Consider the following 21,654-nt stretch of genomic DNA (forward strand, 5'->3'; position numbering starts at 1 on the left):
TATTGATTTAATCTTCTTCAGTTTGGATAATACAGATTCTAGACGATGACGATGTGACTGAAAATTTGTTTGCTTCTTGCTTTGATTTAATTCTTCATATTGTTCCGCTTTTATTAGATGTCTTCTTGAAATTTCAAAGGTTGCAGATACTGTATTTGTATTGGGATTTAGATCTAAATTCCCCCCCCCCCCGTTCCTATACTCATTGGACTTTTCAAATTTAGTCCTTTAATTATTAAATTTGTAAATTTAATTCAACCACTTTTCTAATTGAAAAATTAACGTCCAATTATTTTTTTATACAAGATTAGAGATAAAGAATAGGTGTAACATGGTTTAAATTTGAGCCAAAAGGATATCTAACAAGAAATTTAACGAAAATCAATTACTAGAGTTATCAATTAGACTTTAATATTCAAATTAGATAAATACATATACTAAATTCCTTTAAATAAATAAAATAAAGGGATTAAATTTAAAAAATCTTAAAAGGGTTTAAGCTTAGATTTGTTGCATCCCTTTTATTCTCGATTTTTAAAGTAATAATTAAGTAGAAATGAGACATAAAATAAAAATCAAATGAAATGAAATCAACTATAGAATTTAGTGGCATATAGTCGATCGATTCGATTAATAAAAAATATAATTATAAAGTGATATATATTATTTATATCCCTTTAATAAATAAATCGATTAATTATATATTTTATTTATTTATATTATACTTATGTTAAGTAGGTTAATTAATTATCAACTAAATTAATATATGAAGAGGATTTACTTACACCGATATAAAACTTAGGTTATTTTACATTTTTATAACTTTTATACTATTAATATTTTAATAATTCAACCATTTAATTTATTAATGTGTTAGTATTTGTTATGCATGTAAGTTTTGAATGAATCGATATCTCTATCATACCGATCTAAAATATTGTCCACATGAATATATATTTAACAATTGATTTTTTTACATAAAATGAGTAGTTAGAAATTTTAATTTATTCCAAAATTGGTATGCATGATCTATATTAATAGAACATTAAATATTACTGTTAGATTATTGAAATATTAATTGTATAAAAAATTATGAAAGCATGTAAAATCACTTATGCTTTACATTGGTCTGAGTGGATCCCCCCTCATAACATATTACCAACAAATGTTGGGCATAGTGATAAGATAAATTGCATTCCCAAGAAAAAAAAATACAATGTCGAACTTTGGAAACAAAATTACTGCGGATGGTTGAAGTCAAAATTTTTTTTGAAGGGGTCGAAATTAAGTTGTATATCTTTACAATAATAAAATATAATTTTACCATTTTAATAGCTTATATTTTTATAATTTTATTGTTTATTATGAGGAGAAGAATCGTTGTCTTCCTCCACACAAAGTTGAACTTTCAAATCTACTTTTAAGATTTGTCTTCGGATGATTTTTTTATGAACTTCACCTTCCAAACTAATTTCATATAAGGTTTAAATTAGATGCCAGATTATTTTGAGAGATAAAATTATATTATAAAATTGTAAAAGGTTAAAGTAGAATTTTTTATATTATTATTAATTTAAAATTTTAAAGGGATTAAATTAAAATTTTTATTTTTGGAGAGTTAAAATGATTTTTACCATTGAATTAATTTATAATTTTAAAATTTTCAACGAGCTAAATTGATAATTTGCCATTTTAGAGGCCAAGACCCTGTTTATCCATTTAGCGTAATGCACAATTAAAAATAAGTAAAATAACTTTTTAACCCTCAATGTTAAATTTTTTCAATTTGTTCCTTACCTTTTAAAGGTACATAAAAACAATACAAAATTATAACAAATTATAAAAATATAATTATTGTTTTTCACATTTGAGTTATTAATTTAATAAGAGTTAAATACTAAGGTGAGACTATAATTATTTGAGAGATAGGATAGATTGGGTTTAAATAATTGATTATACTGGGTGTTTAGTAGTGGATTTCTTCTTTGTGCAAGGCACCACAGATGTAGGCAGTATCTTAAACAGCACTACCAACTTGCTTGTGTTCATTCTGATATTTTTTTTGTTCGTATAGTTGTGCTAATATTTGTGTTAAACATACTATCAATAGATATCATGATCTCTTGTCTAACATAATTAGTGAGATCCTATGTCTGACAATCGATAATAGAGTTTATGAAGAATGATGATTCGACTATACATTCACTACTTTTGGATGGATGAAATTATGTCTACTAAAAAACTTGAATGAAAGCTTTTTATCTGATAGAAAACGCATGAAAAATAGTGTTGAATAGATGAGATACTCCCCATTGCTAGAACTCTAAAACCCAAAGCAAATTGGACTACAATGGGACTTTCCATAACCTTTCCTCCCTCAATTCAATCAGTACTTAGGACTCCCCACCTCTTCACATATCGAATCAAGTGAATTGTCCTCAGTGTCAAACCCAAAATCTGTTTCAATAGTTATATATTTTATTTATATTTCTTTTAATAAAAATAAATTAATCATGTATTTTATTTACATTTAGTGAGTTAATTTGATTAATTTAGTTACATAAATCAAATTAACATATTTAAACTGATTAAAGTAAATAACGCCAACTAATTTGATTAAATGAATTTGGACCCTATCGTTGACAGCAAATTTTGTTGGTTGTTGTGATGCGAACAATCGTAGTCTAGCTAGTCTTTCACGCAAACTGCGACTTCCAAATCTACTTCTAACACTTGTCTTCCCATGAATTTTCTACCAACTTCGAGTTTGAAACTAAATTTTATATTACAATGGTTGGAACTATGTTTTTGGTAGAAAAAGAAAGTATTAAGTGATTACATTTGATAAACAATAATTAAGAAGGAATAGATATGTTGTGATTTTTTTTCAATAAGTTCAGGATTAAAGTCGGTGGGGCTTTAAATAAACGTATTAAATAACTACCTGTATCTTCACATTTAGTAATGTGATTAGCAACACTATTAAGAGTTCTCGGGATATGTCAGATATTAATCTCCTATTTCCGACGCAATACTTGATGTAACAGTCTCAGTTCCACTAAATTACTACTAGCTCCTCCACGAGTCCAAAGTAATTCAACCAACAAAGTATTATCACACTCAACTTCAATTTTTAAAATATAGATTTGGCATTATTAATTTTTTAATTAAAATATAGATTACAATATACTCTAAATTTCTAAACCTTTTATATATTTAGTATTTAGTTTTCTTTTTTGAAAATTTAGTATTTATGCATTTTAAATTTAAAATTTTCAGTTTAATTGTTAAAACCATGGCAAATTTTCCATTAAATTCACTTGTGTGATATTTTAAATTTTTTTCTAAAAAAAGAATAATTCTCTTGATAGCATATGACAAGAAAATGGCATGCTAGTCAGGAACGGCGCAAAGGGGCAGGCAAGGGCCTTAACTCCCTCCAAATGGAAAAGTATCTATTTAGTCCATTGAAATTTTTAAAAGTATAAGTTAATTTAATGGTAAAAATATACTTTTTCCCTCGAAAATGATTTTTTATTTTTTCAATCTAACCCTTTAAAATTCTAAATTAACAAGCATATATAAAGAAAAATTGTACTTTGATCCCTTATAATTTAATTTTGCCTCTACAAAGATAAACTTCGATTTCGTCATTGATTGTAATGATAATAAATTTAATAGAGAATTTTGATAGTGTAAACGAGGTCAATATTTTAATCAAAATAAAGTATTTATACTAACTAATTTCACTATAAACATTGAGGTACTAAATTATGTCAAAATTAAAAGTATAAAGATTAAATCTCTAATTTCAACGTAGTATAGGGATTGAAATTGAGATTTGATAATTTTATATAATCTAAAAAATAAAGAGACCACAATTAAAATTTAACCATTTTTAAATAATATAAAAATGGACACTTGTCATAAAAAGAAGGCCTATATATAGTTAAAATAAAGTATTTAGATTAACTAATGACATTATAAACTTTGGGTACCAAATTATGTCAAAAATTAAAGTACAAAGATTAAAATGTCAAATTTAAGAAGAAGAAGAAGAATATGTCTGTAAAATGTTTTATAATTTATAATTTTATATTGTAAATTTATTCACGGTCTAAATTTGAATTCCAATTAAGTAATTTTAATTTTTATTTAAATATATAATATTAATATAAAATTACATTTTTAAAATATTTTATTGCGTTTAAAATTGTAATTTCCTTTTATTTAAGTGGGCCGAGTATAAACTTCGAAAATTTTTAAGTTCCCAGCGTGATACATGAAGACCTTTTCAGGGAATTAGCATTGCAGAAAAAAATATTCGGGGTAATGATATTGATAAAGAAAAGAAAATCTAATTCTCTAAAATTGATTGTATATAAGCCCAACAATACACCTCTCACATCCTATCTGAATTTATTCGATGCCAAAAGAGATTTATTTTACAATTAGGCCCTCGGACCAAAGTTTTTTTTGTCTTTGATCATTATAGCGCTAGCTCGAATGTTAACAACGCTAATGTGGTGGTCCATGTCATTACCAAGTGTTTGGTTGAAATTTTTATCAAATATTTAAAGCATTTTCAAATACTTGCAAAATACTCAACAATATGTTTTAAATGTGTTTCATCCTTGCCAAGTGTTATTGAGTCAATATATCAAAGTGTTCTAAGGTGTTTACAATGTTTTTAATTAGACACTTTGGTAATCTAGTCTTGAGACACAAAATTTTGAATGCAAAATTTTGCTTTAGGGGCTGCATGTTTAAAGACATTAGCTTGTATGTCTTGAGACATAGCTTGACAATGACTATATAACAACTAATTTTCAACCAAATCTCGAGACATACATTGCGAAGACAATTTTTAAGCCAAAATTTAATGCTTGAAATGGCTAAAATTCATCCCCAATGACCAAAAACGCCCACAAACTTGTTCATTGGTTTAAATACTCTTCAAGAGCACTTCAAGACTCAAGAGAATAACATCCAAGCAAAAAGTTCAAGAGAAAATCTTTCATTTCTTCATTTTTTTTTCATTCCCCTTGTGCATATTCATTGAGAGCTTATTGGAATATCTTTTTCTTATTGTCATATCTTTATTTTTAGAGCTTCAATTTGTAAACACACACCTACTAGAGGTTCATTATTAGTTTGCTCATCTTCTCTTTGTTGTAAAGAGTGTACTTAAGGTTTTTGAAGTATAAAACCTTAAAGGGATTAAAAGGGTTGCTAGTTTAGCCTTATAAAAACTAGAGGGTTCTAGTTTAGCCATAAAAGCTAGGAGAAAGGTTCTATCTTAGCCTTGTGAAAAATATAGGGATTGTAAAGGTCCTTGAAAGGTAACAATTTAAGAATAGTGAATTCGAAAATCCTTAGTTGATGTATACTAAGGTAGTCCAAGAAGGTAATTACGACCAAATCATTATAAATCAAATTGCTAAAGTTGTTCTTCCTTCTCCTTATAATTTAGAAAACTTTGTAAAGATTTTTAAAATACTAATTCTCTTTCCTCTTGGTATTTTCAGACTTAACAATTGATATGAGAGCTAATTCTCTATCAAAGGTTTCACCATCGAGAGAAACCATTTAAGGCAAATACTAAGTTTCAAAGATGACTATGGAGTCGAGGTCAACAATCATGGAATAAAGTCATTCCTTCTTGTTTCCTCTGCTCCTAAATTAAGATAACTACTCCAATTGGAAAGTGAGAACGAAATTCTTTATCCAAACATTTGATTATGGTGCTTGGAGGATTGTTACATGAGGTGTATTGGAGGTTCCCAAAGAGGAAGAAAGATGGGATACAATGACAAGACCAAGGTTCAATAAAATTCCAAGGCTATGTAACTCTCTTTTGTGGATTGAATGAAGAAGTCTTCAACAAAATTTCCTCTTGTAGTAGTGTCAAGCAAATAGAGGATAGATTAGAGGAAATCTATGGAGTCGAGTAGGAAAAGAAGGAGATTGAAGTGCTCCAATGATCAACTAGTGGCAATAAAATCCATGATGAGCAATAAAATGAAAGTCTCCCCTCAAATCCAAAGGTCATGTGTCTTATGGCTCTTGAAGAGCAAGAGATATCTTCTACTTCGCACATGCTTTAAATTCATATTCTTTTGATGAACTACAAGATACTCTCAATGAGTTAGTATTGGAATTTAATACCATAAATTCTGAATACAAGAAAATGATTTCAAAATTCAAAAATGAAAAAGATTTTCTTTTGAAAATAAAAAGTGATCTGGAAAGCCAAAATAAAAAATTGAAAATAAATTTCGGCTTCCAAAGGAAAGTTGAATTGTTTGGAAAATAAAATTGTGAGTTGAAAATGAATTTTAAGATATTGAAAAAGGAAAAATGATACCATTTTGGAAAACTCTTTTTTAAAAATGGCAAAGTGTGAACATTATCATTTTCATGGTCATTCTATACATACTTGTCCAATAATGAAAAGAATTTAATATAAAATTAGGCAAGTATGGATTTCAAAAGGAACAAGAGACTTACTGATTAATGTTCAAGGACAAGAAGTAATTTGGATACCAAAATCCAAATGAGGTGTCTCTTGTAGGTATGTTAGAGTAACGAGGAACAAAGCAAAATTATTTGGATGTTATTGGCACACAAAAATGAAGGATGAGTAACCTCTAAACCTTCATTGATTATGACTAAATTGATTGTCTATTGAATTTTTGTTTCTAAGCATGATTTTAGATTAAACTGATTAATATTGATGTAATCATGTTTAGATATCCTTAGAATACATGCATATTAGAACCTTATATTTAAAACACATCACATGTTTGCATATTCTAAGAGAAGAAAACAAAAGCTTAAATATTTTTATGATTTTAAAGTTATTTTCTAAAATTATTTTTGAAAATAAAGTTTTTAAATTGAGAAAAAAATCGTTTAAGCAAGTATATTTTAAACATGCTTTAAATATGTTATAAGACTTCTCTAAACGGTTCAAAGAGTTTTGAAATGATTTTCTAGTATTTTTGTCCATTATGAGGCCAACTTCAAGGAAATGTCCTTTTAAGATTTGATTTCCCTGTTAATGATCACTTGAACAAGTATGTGGTTTGAAAGGTGCTGAAAAAGTTCAAGTAGGTAAAAAAATGTGTTTATTATGTTTTGACCACCTTAAGTTCTAAATATTTAAATATTAAGTTTTATTTGATTCATGTAAATTACGTACAATTTAGTGTTTATTTGTGTTAAAAGTAGATTTGGCCTCTAAGTACATATAAGTTGTATATAAGCGCATGTGTGCGCAAACATGTTTGAAATATGTGTCTTATGTTTAATATGACATATGTTAAGCTTATGTGCCTTATTTGAACATTTTAGGAAACTTAGTACTTTTAGTTTAAGATGCTTTTTGCTTATACAAAGAACTCCTTGATTCAAACATGTTTATGATGTTTTTGTTTGTTTATATATATATATATATATTATAATTCACATGTTAGAATACTTTGTATATGTTTTAAGTTTACCTGTATAGGACTTTGTATAACTTTATACTGTTTGTTCAATGTGGTTTTTGTATCTATTTTAATATTGTTACCTACTGTTTTTGTTTGTGGGTCAAATTGGGACACTCAACCAAACTCTTACAATCCTTGTGTGAAAAAAATTTGGCATTGTTTGCAATATCACATTATCAATTAATGAGAAAATTTCAATAAAGCATATAAACTGAAAGATATTATACGCCTAAACACATTAAAAAATTTACAACTTTCAAATTACTATAATAATAATACCAGCTGAGCAAATACTCCTATGATAACATTAAATAATCATTACTATAATGTTAATAAATCTCACATTAGTTGCATTTAAATGAAAAAGGGGGAATCTTTGAAAATTGGGAACAAATTTCACAAATCCCATGTTTCATGTTTGGGAAATCTCAAAGAAAGATGCTTTCTTTTTCAATTTAAGTTATGGCTAAACCCAATAATTTCATAGCTATTTGGTCAGTAATAAACAGTCATATATATATATTTAATTAAAAAAGGTAGCCCAAGAATAAATTTATAAAGGCTTTGGCTTGAGCTGTTTCCAAGTCATTAGACACCATAATGCCACTCAATTTTGGTTCCAAAATAGGGTTCATTTACTTTATTTCAAAGACATTGACCCAAAAAATATGCTTTAATTAATCATAAAAAATGGTTTCGTATTATATTTGCATTACTTTTCGTATATTATAATTAAATTGTAACTAAAATTGATCGACTTATTTAAAAGAAATTATTATTGCTTTTTTATAAAAATAAATAAATAAATTTAGGGTCCACATTTGTCTCCAAATTGCAATAAAAAATATTGAAGACCAGAAATGAAAATAAATTAAAAAATTGTAATAATTGATTCCCAACAATTTGCACATGGCCTTTGCACTACCTTATCACCTAATTTATGGATCTTGTTTATTTGTCCCTCAACCCTTTATAAATGTACATTATAATAATTTCATACATAAAATTTTAAAAATATATGCAAAATATTACAAAATGAATGAAGAAAACACTCAAACAACCAAAACCATTAATATATTTAAAGATATTATTTAAACAAACCATTGAAAGTAAACATTATGAACTTTTCTATTATTTGATTTCTTGTCCCTTGATAAATATCAAAATATATCCCTCGTAACTTTTATTAATATTTCTTCTTGATCATCAACACATTCAAACCTTTATTTGATCTCGATTCTCGATTCAATTGATTTGACATACAATTTGATTTTGATCTGGCTTGATTTTAATTGGGATTGTTGTTTTTAAACCTACCTTAGCTTCTGTTCTTGCACTTCTCTACTGCTCTTGGTGCTGCAATGCCATGGAAATTAAAACAATAGTTATTATTTATTCTAAAGTATATTTTGAAAGAATTAATTAAACTACACTCGAGTCAAGAATTAAAATATTTGAGCTAAACTTACCAAGTCCAATTGCCTCAGATCCTTTCATAATTCGTAAGCGTTTGCATGAATCAACGAACATCCTATAAATTAATTAACAAGTTTTATAAAAAAATTTGACATGAAAATTTATTTAAAAATATAAAATTAAAGTTGTAAAAATAACTTACTCCCATGGAACATCACCAACAAGCATCCAATCTCCATCTCTGTCTTCATAAGTAGGAACATACTCAGAACCATTCAAAAGGTCTATCAATTTGCTCTCGTTCATGAAATCTTTCATTCCATGTGACCCACAGTTACCTAAATCATTTAATCCCAAAAAAAATTATTTGTTTAAATAATTTACCTAAACCAATATTGAATTTTGGGGTTGATGTCAAATTACCAATAGTGAAGGAGCTGAACATTTTGCTTAAGGCATCAGAGAGTTGTTGGTAACTCTTGTATAGTTTCAAGTCCACTTTGCGTAGATAAGGTGCACCGTCCATGCTGACCTTAACAAACGCCGCAGCTGTGGTGGTAGTAGTGGCGGCTGCACTGTTTCCGGCCTTCTTGCTGCCACCTTCCTCCTCGGAACTGGCTTTTTGGACGGCCATTATGTTCTTCCGGAATGACCTGACTGGTGGCCATCCCACCACTTGTGCCCTAAAAAAAGATAATAAAAAAATACAATTATTGAAAATGTAAAAACAATCTTAGCCACTTCCCTGTTACAACCTTTGAATTATTGTTTGGTTGGTGGGAAAAGCACTAAAGATTCCACATGTTTTGTTTTTTTCCCTCTTTTTCCCGACAAACAACCAAAGCCATCAAATATCAAAATTAAACATTTCTTTTTTTCCACTTTACAAGGCCAAGATCTAATGAAGACTCATCTTCTTCAAGTTCAAATTAATATCCAACAATATTCGGAAAAGAAAATCCTAAAATCAAGAAATTAATTCCACCAAAAGATATCAACTCATGCAATGAACTTTCTTTCTAATGTTACTCAAACAGCCAAGAAAATATATATGGTTCATAGCTTACTTGGCAGGTGGCTTTGCAGGGTCAGTTGAGCTCTTCTCCTTCATCTTATCGGAATCCTCGGCTACAGTCTCCTTTGATGAAAGGTTAAGCTTCAAATTAACGGTCTCCGAGAAGCCTCGTTTTCCGATGTTTTTGGTAGTTTCACCTTCGTTTCCATTGGCGCCGGGCAACCCTAAACGCAACTCCGTCTCTTCGAAGTTAATCGTGCTATACTTATCATCCTCCGTGCCCATAATGCTAGTCATTATGATGATTAAACACGAACTTTTACGTGCAAAACCCTACAACCATCCAACTTTAGTCCTTTTTTTTTTTTTACTCACAAAATATCTCTCTTTTCTCTCTCTCTTGATAGTGTATTTGCTAGAGAAATTGCAAGTAGGAGGGGGGAATATATGATAATGTTGGGAAAGAAGGCTAAAAAATGGAATTGTGGTAACATAATATAGTGTATTGGAATGGCTATGCTATGGATGATGCCACTTGGAAGATGATGTCATGAATGATGTTATGTTTAGAATGATTTCCTTTTATGTTACAACACCAAATAAGATAATTAATTTAATGATTACCTTAACTCATATTAATTAATTACAATTAAAATAACTTTTATTTTAGTTGATTTAAATTACTAATTAATAAAATATTATTTAAATATAATTAATAATAATTTGTTTATATAATTATATATATTTAACTATTGGGAAGATTCAAAGTTGGCTCCACCAAATGCATTAAAAAGAAAGGAATTTAGTTTGATATTTTTTAATTATTCATGACAACATTAATTAATTCCATTCCCTTCATTAAATTCTTGCCTAATTACTGCTAGAGCATGATTGATAATTGACAAAAATGAATAAATATTTATTTTATGAAAATATAATGGAAATTCCAAGGCTATCCATTAAAAGTCCTTTTATCCTTTACATACTTATCCACACACTCTCCACTTCCTGTGGTAACCATTAAAACCTCACATTTCATGTCCCATTTGGGTGCCACTTTTTAAGCACACAAAATAGCTAATACCAAAGAAAAACAATCAACATAATCCTTCCCATTAATTAATTAAATGCTACACTATTTATGAAAATTTTAATTAAAATTACACCATTTTTACTTTAAAAATGTATTTTAAGTAAAAAATCACTTCCGTCTCTTTCAATTTCAAAATTGAGTAAATTAATTTTTTTTAAAAGTAACAATTTAATCCTTGTCAATTTCTAAAGTGAGCAATTAAAGACAATTAATCACAGCGTTAATGTCTTTAATCAATTGAACATAATTTAATTGGTATAGTAATAAATTTAGCTTTCGATATTTACATATTTTGTTATTTTGACCTTAATTCTAAAAAAAAATCAACAAATTCAACCTCAACATTTACACATTTACACAAATATTGTGGGATAAATTTGTTAAATTAAAACTAATTTAACAAAATGTTTAAACTTTGAGAGCTAAATTTACAATTATACCAATCAAAATCATGTACAATAGATGAGAAACATTAGCTTTGTGATTAATTGTCTTCAGTTGCTCACATTTGAAATTGACAGGGATTAAATTGCTTTGATTTTTTTTAGAGTAATCAATTTGTTCAATTTCAAAATTGAGAGGTATTAGAGAGGTCTTTTACCGATATTTTATTATTTTAAATGTTTTCTATTTAACTCTACTTATAGAATTTTTAAACTGTACTAATAATATATAAAATAAATTTTCTTAATTAAATTTAGGGTTAATATATTATTTAGTATCTATATTTGGCTTCAATTTTCAATAGTATTAGAGTATTTTTTTGTCTCAATTTAGTACATAAATTTAATTTCAATGTTCGATTTAATACCTTAACTAAACAACATCATATGGTCCAATAAGTATTTGGTATATCAAATATCAAATTGAACATTGAAATCAAATTTAAATATTTATGTGAGATAAAGTAAAACTCAAATACCAAATTAAACATTGAAGCCCGACTAATTCTTAGTTATAACTAATATCTACAACAAAGTAATATATTGATTTCCTTTCAATTATATATTTAACAAAACTATAAAGATAACCATATATGTCATGATTAAATAGCATATGTTCATATTCTTTTTTAGTTTTTATTTAAAATTTTCAAATACAAATTGCACATAAAATTAACTCAAATTAATCATTTTAGGCGTGGTTGAGAATTTGTATTGATTTTCTTAACAATTTCTGAGGACCTTCTTTATTTTTATTTTTATTTTTAAGAAAAGTATTATTAACCACACAAAAAATACATTTTAAATATCAAATGGAATCATTTAAGCTCAAAAATTGACTTTTTGTTATTTATATTTTATATATTCTAGGGCTATTGTGTTTGTGGGAATGAAAAAAAGACAAGAGGACAGAGGTGGAGCCCACAAAAAGCATAGCACCGCGTTTGGGGAAAAAAGTCAGCACAAAACCATGTGGGCATCTGATTGGGCGGGAGGGTCCCATCCTCTCCAAACACGGTCTTCTTGCTCTTCAGATTTTAGACACCTTTGCATTTTTTCACCGTATTTAGCATCTTTCCCTCTCCCACCCATGTGCCCATACTCTACGGTTGCAATGCAATCAAAATACCATATAATTTAATCAATGTCCTCAATTCTATATAACAACAATTCAAGATTAGATTTTTTTTGAAATAAATTAAATTATAAATTTTAGAAGATTAAAATGTCATTTTACTATTGTATTCATTTAAAATTTTACAATGTTTAAGGGACAAAACTAGAAATTTACCATTTTAATATCATTGTGGTGCTAACCAACTTTCAACCCAATAACTAAAATTAATTTATATAATTTGGTTAGTGGCTATTTATTTATTATGTAATACAAATATGGGTAAATTGCATCAATTGTCCTAAACTTTGACTAAAGTTACATTTCAATCACCCAACTTTCAAAAGTTACATAATTGTCGCTAAAGTTATCAAAATGTTCCATTTTGATCACTCATCCATTAACTTTCATTAAGTAGATGACGTGACACGTTAATTTAAAGGGTTAATAACCAATTTAGCCCGTGAACAATAACTAAAATGTCAATTTGAAACTTTTAAAATTTTTCATAATAATAATTCTAAAAATATTTAAAGGGTAAACTACTCGAAAGTCACCAAAGTTTTAACGTGTTCCCATTTTGGTCACTGAATTTTGTTATTGTTGTTGTTAATTTAGTCACCCCATTAGATTAATTGCCATTTTTAATTGCTTCACCAGTAAAATGCCTTGATCACTAAACGAAATGTTGATGTGGTAGTCTTTTGATTGTTATAACAATAAATTTATCCCTTAACACTTAACACATTCTGTCAATTTGTTCCTAATTCTAAAAAAATTCAACACATTTAACCCTCAATATTTTCACATTTTGTCAATTTAGTCCAAATTAAAAAAATATGATTTTAAAAACTTGAAAATATATAAAATGTATTATAAAAATATAAAATATTAAAATATATAATTACATAAAGGCTTAAATATGAATTTGGTTGAGGAATTCAAATCAATATTTCTTGAATTTTAACAAAAAATTTAAGGAATTCAACAAATTTTAACCTTTAATTTCTCTTGAATTTTTTGATCAACATTTTCTTTATTTTCTTTAAACCCCATCGAGCTAAATGAGTCCTTTGAATTAATTTTTGAATCAATCACTACCAAATCTAACTAGCACCACAATAAAACAGTTGGGTGAGGGATTCAACTTAGAAAGTATTTACTTATAGAAACATTTATGGCTCCATTTTGGTGACAAAGTATAAGGCTTTGAGGGATTTAAACGCTTAAGGCTAAGTGGTGCTTCACTGATTGATTTTTCCTCATTAAAAGAAAATACGAAATTGAGTTTGCGTGTGTGTAAAAAAAAAAAAAAGAAACTGACTTTGGGTGTGGGTTTAATAGTGAGTGCTTGGTGATGAAGTGATGATGGAGTTTGGGTTTGGATTTTGTATTGTATTAGAGATTGTGAGGGAGAATGAGAACAAAGATAAGCTTGAAGATGAATAGGGGAAGGAGATGAATGGATTAATGTTGTTTTACAAAATTTTTCTCTTTTGTTTGGTTGGCTGGAAAATTTGGAAACAGGAAAGAAAAATTTGAAAATTTTTCATGTAATTTTTTAATCACAATGTTCTGTGGTTGCATATATCAATTTTAGGAGCATTTTGTGGGTTTTTCATGATTTTAATTATAACTAAGAAAATTTTACTTACTTTAATTTTGGGTTTTGATCAATTATTTTTTAATGTTTTATATTTTTAAATGTTTTATTTATATATTTTCTGGATTTTAGAATTTAGATTAAATTGACAATATGTGCAAACATTAAGGGTGAAACTTGTTGAAGTAGGACCAAATAGTAATTAAACCTTTATGTATATTTATATATTTTTAATAATTTATATTTTATTCCTTTTATAATAAATTATATTTTTTCAAGTTTTAAAATTATAAATTTTTAATTTTTGAATTTGGACTAAATTGAAAAATATGCAAACATTGAGGGTTAAATTTGTTGAATTTTTCTAGAATTAGGACCAAGTTGACAACATGTGTAAAGTGTTAAGTGTTAAATTTGTTATTATACTAATCAAAATACTACCAGCATTTCAATTAGTGACCAAGGCATTTTAACAATAGAGTGACTAAAAATGCCAATTAATCTAACAAGAAGTGACTAAATCAACAAAAAAATTTAGTGACCAAAATAAGAACACATTAAAACTCAAGTGACTATCTGAATAGTTTACCCTTTAAATTTTTAGAATTATTATTATGAAAAATTCTATAAGTATAAAATTGATGTTTTAATTATACTTCAGGGGCTAAATTAGTTATTAACACTTTAAATTAATGTGTCACGTCATCCTCTTAACAGAAGTTAAAGGATTTGATAACTTTAGTGACTGCAATGTGATTTTAATAAAAGTTTAGGGACAATTGGTGTAGTTTACCCTAGAAATATATTTGAGGATGGGCTGGATGATGGTATGGATGGGCATGGGGAACAGGGGGCAAAGATCCGAATGTAATCAACCAAAAAGGTCACACGACACTGAAAGCAAGGATGACAAAGACAAGCCTTCAGCTCCAAAACAAAACAAATTTAAAGAAAGAAAGGCAGGCCCCATTGCCAGCCATCCGACAGTGAGAATTGTCCCCCTCTTTGCATTCTTATCCCTCAATTTTACCACTAATATTATATTATAAAAATATATCTTTTATTTTTTTAAAATTAAATGTACAAAAATTTTCCAATCATTTTTTACTCACCATCATAAAATATATATTTAAAAAAATTAATTTTTTTCATAAAATCTGCCTATATTTCTTATCATCTACCTTTTTTTTTTTTAATTACAATAACAGGATAAAATTTAAATAACAAACACGTCTAACATAACTTAAACTTAGACTACACTTAAAGCGATAAATACCCTTAATCATCAAGCTGTCACATGAGATTCTACATACCTTTTTAATCACCACTAATATTTTCTTTTCTAAAATTTCATTGCATAGTTCTGGTGTATGCTAAACGTCTTATTTTGATTATGTTTAAATATATTCCATTGAATTTATTATACTATTTTCATCTATACAATTTATATAAATTTTTTATTTTTCTCAATTAAGAAAAATAAAAAATATTTTTATATTTTTCATTAAATAAAACAACCTAAACCACTCTTTAGAAAACCAAATCTTTAAAAAAAAACTACTCTCTCATGAAATAATTACCATTCTTTTTAAAATGACTATTAATTTTTTTAAAAGTAATTTTTACATTCTTTATATATATATAATATAATTTATTTAAAGCATTTTAATATCTCATAAATCATAACTTATTTTTAAAAGTTATCTAATATTTCATTAAAATATAAATATTTTTTATACATTATTTCTTAAATTTTAATATTCTTTTATACATGTCTATATCCACGATGTGTCCAAAATTATGTACTTACATAAAACCACATCCTAAACACAAGAAAATGTCAATATCTCTCTCCAACATCACACGTGTGCCACTTTGATATAAAATTTTTAGGTCAATTTAACCTTTTCTTGTGTTTTTTCCCCTTTTTTTTCTTCCCAATCTATTGTACATTTCACATTTATTTTTCAAATGGGTACAAAAAATTCTTTCATTTTCCGTACTGTCCTCTTAGGGAAGAAAGCTTTGAGTATCATTTATTCCTTCCATTTGCCCTAAAGCCAGATGAAATGACCCTAAAGTTATAGGCCACTTTTAACCTAATAGTAAAAATAAAAAACAACAAAAAAACCCTATAGCTTACTAAAATAAATTAATAATTTTATTTATTTTTCTACCAAGTACATTAGACCATGAGATAATTTAAATAAGATTTATGTGCTGAGATGCTAATAATTTTCTTATAAAGTTATTATATTGTTGGGATAAGAATATAGAGAGAGAAAGCCACTTTTGCTATCATTCCTATGTTTTTAAGTTTTTTTTTTATATGTTTGAATATTACAAAGTAATTAATTATTAGGATAATAGTTACATATTTTGTAATTATAAAAAAATTAATTTACACTAAAAAAACAAAAACTAAAATTATTATAACTAAAACTTTTGGTAATTCTTTCAATTCTCAACTTTATCGTAAAAATTAGAGAAAATAATTAGGGTATTTTAGTTACCTTTAATTTAGTAGGACTCATAATTATTTAAACATGCAACATTACGGATGGTTTTCAGTGTTTTTTGAATATACCATATTACAAATTCAAATTTAATCTAATTGTTACAAAGAGAAAAGAAAGAATGGATGAATCAAATCCGAATTGGTCCTAAAAACACCTTTATATAAAATTTAAAGATAAGAACATGGTTGTGTATTGGCAAAACCCCAAAACTCATAATTAAATTTTGGAGCTTAGCTTTAATGTATATATGTCTATAATTAATGAGGCTATCCTATCCCGTGCTTGCTTTCTTCTTAGCTTAATTTGTCGTTATAACAAAGAATACCAACAATGAACTTGGTCTTTTTCCCAAGCATGGCTTTGTGAGAGGATGGCGACTTCACCTCCAAAAGCTTTGAAATTCGAGTCATAATTGGAATTGGAGGAGTAGGGACTTTAAAAGGATAAGGAAATTGCACATTCAAACAAACCATGCAATTAATTGGACAAGTGCTTCCATCTTAATATCAATAATTTAATTAAGAAAAATTTTAAAAAGCCAAATCTATTTAAGAACAATCATTTTGCTTTGTTGATTTATACAATTGCTAAAAAAGAATAATATAACTCAAATCTATGACTGAAGTGTTAGTAAATTATCTTTGATGATTTGATCTTTTGGAAATTACATGTATTTCTTAGAAGGTTTGAGGGAAAAAAGAAAACAAATTTCCTTTTTATCTTTATAGATAATAAAAAAAATAACTAAAGAATTACTTTTTTTTTTATTGGGAGAAAACACACGTGATTGGTAAAAGTATCATGGAGGTTTTTGTATTAGAGTTAGATTGTATTTTGTCTTTTTTTATTCAAAAAAGGATAAATTAATTTCTGTACGTTAGATCAACGAGTAAATTTGTCATCTTGTTAAAAATTTCATTCATTTCTACTGTTAAAAATTGGTCATTGTACATCAGCATGAGGTAGGCATGGCACATTACGTGTTGCTATTTAGTTATTTCATCAGTCATGCAAGTTTTTAACCATACAAACAGATGAAATTTGAAATAGAAATTATCAATTTGCTCTTTTCATCTAGTATATAAGAACTAATTTGTCCATTTTTTAGTAAAGAGAACGAAATGCAATCTGATTCTTAATACGAATATCTCTATGATACTTTTTGCTCTTTAAATATTTGTTCAGATTAAGTCTTGAGTTCAAATTTGGAACACTTTTTTTTCTCTCGTAATAATAAATAATAAATTGATGATTAAAGATGGGTTTGGATGGACGGTTAGTGTAAAAACAGCGATGGCAGTGAAATTAAATACCGTAACGAAACTATAGCGTAAGACAAAAAATAAATTAAACACACCACACCGACTATCCAAACCCACAATAAAAGATGTGCCAAATTACTTTTCAAGAAGGTTAGTTAGATCTCTCATCATCTACCTGTCTTACATCTTTGGCAATTTAAGACCTAAACGTCGCAATATAAAGCTCACGAGTGAATTGTCGCCCTCTTGCCCTAACAAGATTTTAATGGAGAAAGGGATATAGAAACTGTAGTAATTTCTTTGAATTATGGGTAGGATGTCTATTTTAAAAGTTTACAATAATAAAGTAGAATATTGGGGCCACCCTATTTTGAAAATGAATAGAAATGTAGAGTTATTAAGAAGATGCTTCAATCTTAATTTTTGATAAGTAGAAACATAGTTAATTAAGTAATGTTTACTTGTTGGGGAACAAAGGAAATTAAACAAGAAAGATACATAGAGATGCTGCTCAAGAGAATATTAATAAAGGCAAATTAGGCTAATGATTATTTTTTTATATAATGATGGAAAAATGGGATTTAAAAGGTTTTTATATGTCCCATTTCTTTACATCTTTTATTATAATCACAATGATGATAATATTTACAAGAGTAAAGTTAGGGCTAGTAACAACAAACGCCACTAGCTTTATCATTTGCTTTTTGTTTTAACCTTGTCGACAATTTAAATAAGATATCAAATATTAATAGAAGTGGATTTAAGTTGCCAATTCATCTTTGATTTTCTAATGACGATATTCCTCCAAAATTTTGTGTATGAGGAGAGTCTGGCAAATTAGAGTAATCCTTGCTTGAGCTAAGATACACTGTCCCTTCTACCTTTATCCCCGCTCCCTACCAACTTGAATACCTATCTCCATCTATCTACGGTGTCATCCTCTGCCTCTAGCTTGCTCATTGATAGGTTTTGGGCCAACAATCTCCTCTAATTATTAACCTCAAATATTATTAATCAATCGCAAAGTTACGAGTGGGTTCGGTTTATATGATTTAATTATGTTCCCAAACATAGCATGGTTGACCAATATTTAGTTGGCATATGTCAATATATATATCAATGGGGTTGGAGTCAATATTAATCAACTAAACCATATCAGCATTTTAGAAAACGACATTGGTTCATTATATTACTTGACCAACCCAAAAAGTAAAAGAATTACATACTCATTTTAAGTTTTAACTATACCAAAATAAAATTATGTATCGAATAATTTCATTGTCGGTTGTTGCTATAAATAGGGATTAAGGAAATGGTAAGGAAGATTAGCTTAGCTGGCGATGGGTTATTCATGGGGACCCAAATTGGTGTAGGAATAGGGACTTGTTATATAGGCTGGCAATGACTGGCGGATGGGATGGAGAGACCCCCTCCCCTCAGTTCCCAGCCTGACTGTGGACCCTTTCTGCCTGCACTGTGGTCCTTTTGCTCCGAATGGATGACCATTAAATGAAAGCTTCAAGTTGCAGAGAAAAAAGAAAAAATACTTGCTAATGTCGACGGTCGTCACTGTTCAAACATCCAAGCACTCGTGTGCATTCTTGCATGAAAGCAACGCATATATATTATATATTATATAATATTATGTGATGTATGTATGTTTGTTTGTATTATATGTATATGATTCAGATTAAACATGGTACACTCAACTGTTGAGGGTTGAGATAAAATTTAGGTCATTCTTTTTCTTTTTTAAGCATTTTTATTTTCTTTATGTAAATTTTGATTGATTAGGAATTTTTTTCCCTTTTTCTAGTATTTTCTTAATTTACTTGGAATATATGTAGAGAGGAGAAAATATTGTATAAAACTGTGATTTTACATCATCCTTATCCTTTAATTTCTAAAAATTAGGAGGAAAAATCTGATTTCTCATGCTCCTATTGAAAAGATATATAGATGAAATAAAATTACACTTTCATACAATCCTTTCTCGAGAGGAGAGAGAAGAAGCAAATATAGAGTGAATGAGAAGGATGTTACTGTTGATAAAATTAAATTCCATTCAATACACAAAGCTTAGTGTTTAAGTCATCTAAAACAAGAAAACATAATCCTTTAGAGTTTCCCCTTTGTTAAAGCAAAAGAATGACTTTCTACCAAAAGTATATATACATCATATAATTGCAACTTTTTGATTATAAGTCTATGTTGTTAATCAATCATATATTGTCATATCATAATTATTTGGAAGATTAAAATGCATACATACATGTTTCCACCCTTTCAACACATACATGTTTCCACCCTTTCAACCCATGGAGAGCCACTATCTCTTTTCTACCTAAAGGATAAAAATGGAGGGCCATGGATATTACTTCAAATCAATGTGTTACTTCTATACTTTCATCTTGATAACAACAAACTTTTTAATTATATATTCCTGCATGCTGATTAATTACAAATTAAATAACATATAATAATATTTAAATAAAATGATAAATATGAAGCCTATGATGAGTAGGCTTAGTATTTTTATCATATCTAAATCAGTTGTTAATTTCTTATCATTTGTTTGGTGTTAAATTAAGGGGGTTTTCTCTCTTCTTCTTTTCAGATCAAAGCAAAATCAAAATCCTGATTAATGATGGGATGCAGCTAAAGATATTTTCAAAGGAATTCTAACCTTATTTAGAGAGATACTAGAATGGAAGAAGTGAAGTGTATCTCTTTTTTATTTCATGTTTTATTAACTACTTGAGCGAAATTTTAGTGGCTTCATTCTATCGTGTTAGTCGGAGATTCACAAGTTTAGTACTGCTTAATTATATATGGGAGGCTTTTCTATTGTTTTAAGGACGAGTTGCGAGAGCAATGATTTGTTTATTAAAGTTTCGTTTGTTTCACTGAAAATGGTTTTCGAGAGATGATTTCTAGAAAATAACTTACTTTCTAGTATATAGATAGATTTGTGTAAAATATTTTCTGTTTTTTGACATATTTCTGAAAATATTTAATAAAAGTTGTTTCCAATAAAGTAAACATACATTTGAGATTTTTTATCTTTTATTATTTAATTGAGTTTATTTTATATCTATAAATGTAATTTTTTATTATTTGTTACATATATATAATAAAATTATTTTGTTAAATCTATGTTCATTACAACGTCATTTTTAGTTACATGATTACTAAGTGAGTATTTTTATTTAAAATGTGACATTAACAAAATTGACAAAAAAAATAATAATGTTAACAATTGGACTTGATTTTCAAATTTGAAAAGTAAATGGACTTAATTCTTGAAAACAAAAGTATAGGGACTAACTAAATTCTTAAAAATAAAAAGTACAGGCTAAGTTTTAAATTTGTGAAGAGTAGATGGACTTATGATATATTTTAACATTTATTATTAATATATCTATAATTATAATAAATATTTATTATTTGTTATGAATATCTTATTAAGTAGATGTCCATCATGATCAAGATAAAATTTTAATGTACTTTAAATTCTAATAGTTATTAGAATTAGATCTCTACTTCTTTTATACTTTTTATACCTATAAATAGATACTACGATGAAGCATTGTAATCACCCTTTTAATCAATAAAGTACATTCTATATTGCTTTCATATTTTCTTTATTCTTTATTCTCCCCATCTCTCTTTATTTTGTAACACGTTATCAGC

At 27.5% G+C, this 21,654-nt stretch overlaps 1 protein-coding gene across 1 annotated transcript; it reads right to left on the reverse strand.

Moving 5' to 3' along the window:
• Window positions 1–8,422: 8,422 nt before the first annotated feature.
• LOC108461499 (auxin-responsive protein IAA16) lies at window positions 8,423–10,418 on the reverse strand. Its single transcript, XM_017761354.2, has 5 exons — window positions 9,980–10,418; window positions 9,336–9,595; window positions 9,115–9,250; window positions 8,966–9,027; window positions 8,423–8,852 (listed from the first exon to the last, which is right to left on the reverse strand). The coding sequence occupies exons 1-5, from the start codon at window positions 10,222–10,224 to the stop codon at window positions 8,815–8,817; spliced, it is 741 nt and encodes a 246-aa protein (XP_017616843.1). The 5' UTR covers window positions 10,225–10,418; the 3' UTR covers window positions 8,423–8,814.
• Between the last annotated feature and the right edge of the window lie 11,236 nt (window positions 10,419–21,654).

This window comes from Gossypium arboreum, chromosome 13 (genome assembly GCF_025698485.1).
Source record: "Gossypium arboreum isolate Shixiya-1 chromosome 13, ASM2569848v2, whole genome shotgun sequence".
Taxonomy (NCBI): domain Eukaryota; kingdom Viridiplantae; phylum Streptophyta; class Magnoliopsida; order Malvales; family Malvaceae; genus Gossypium; species Gossypium arboreum.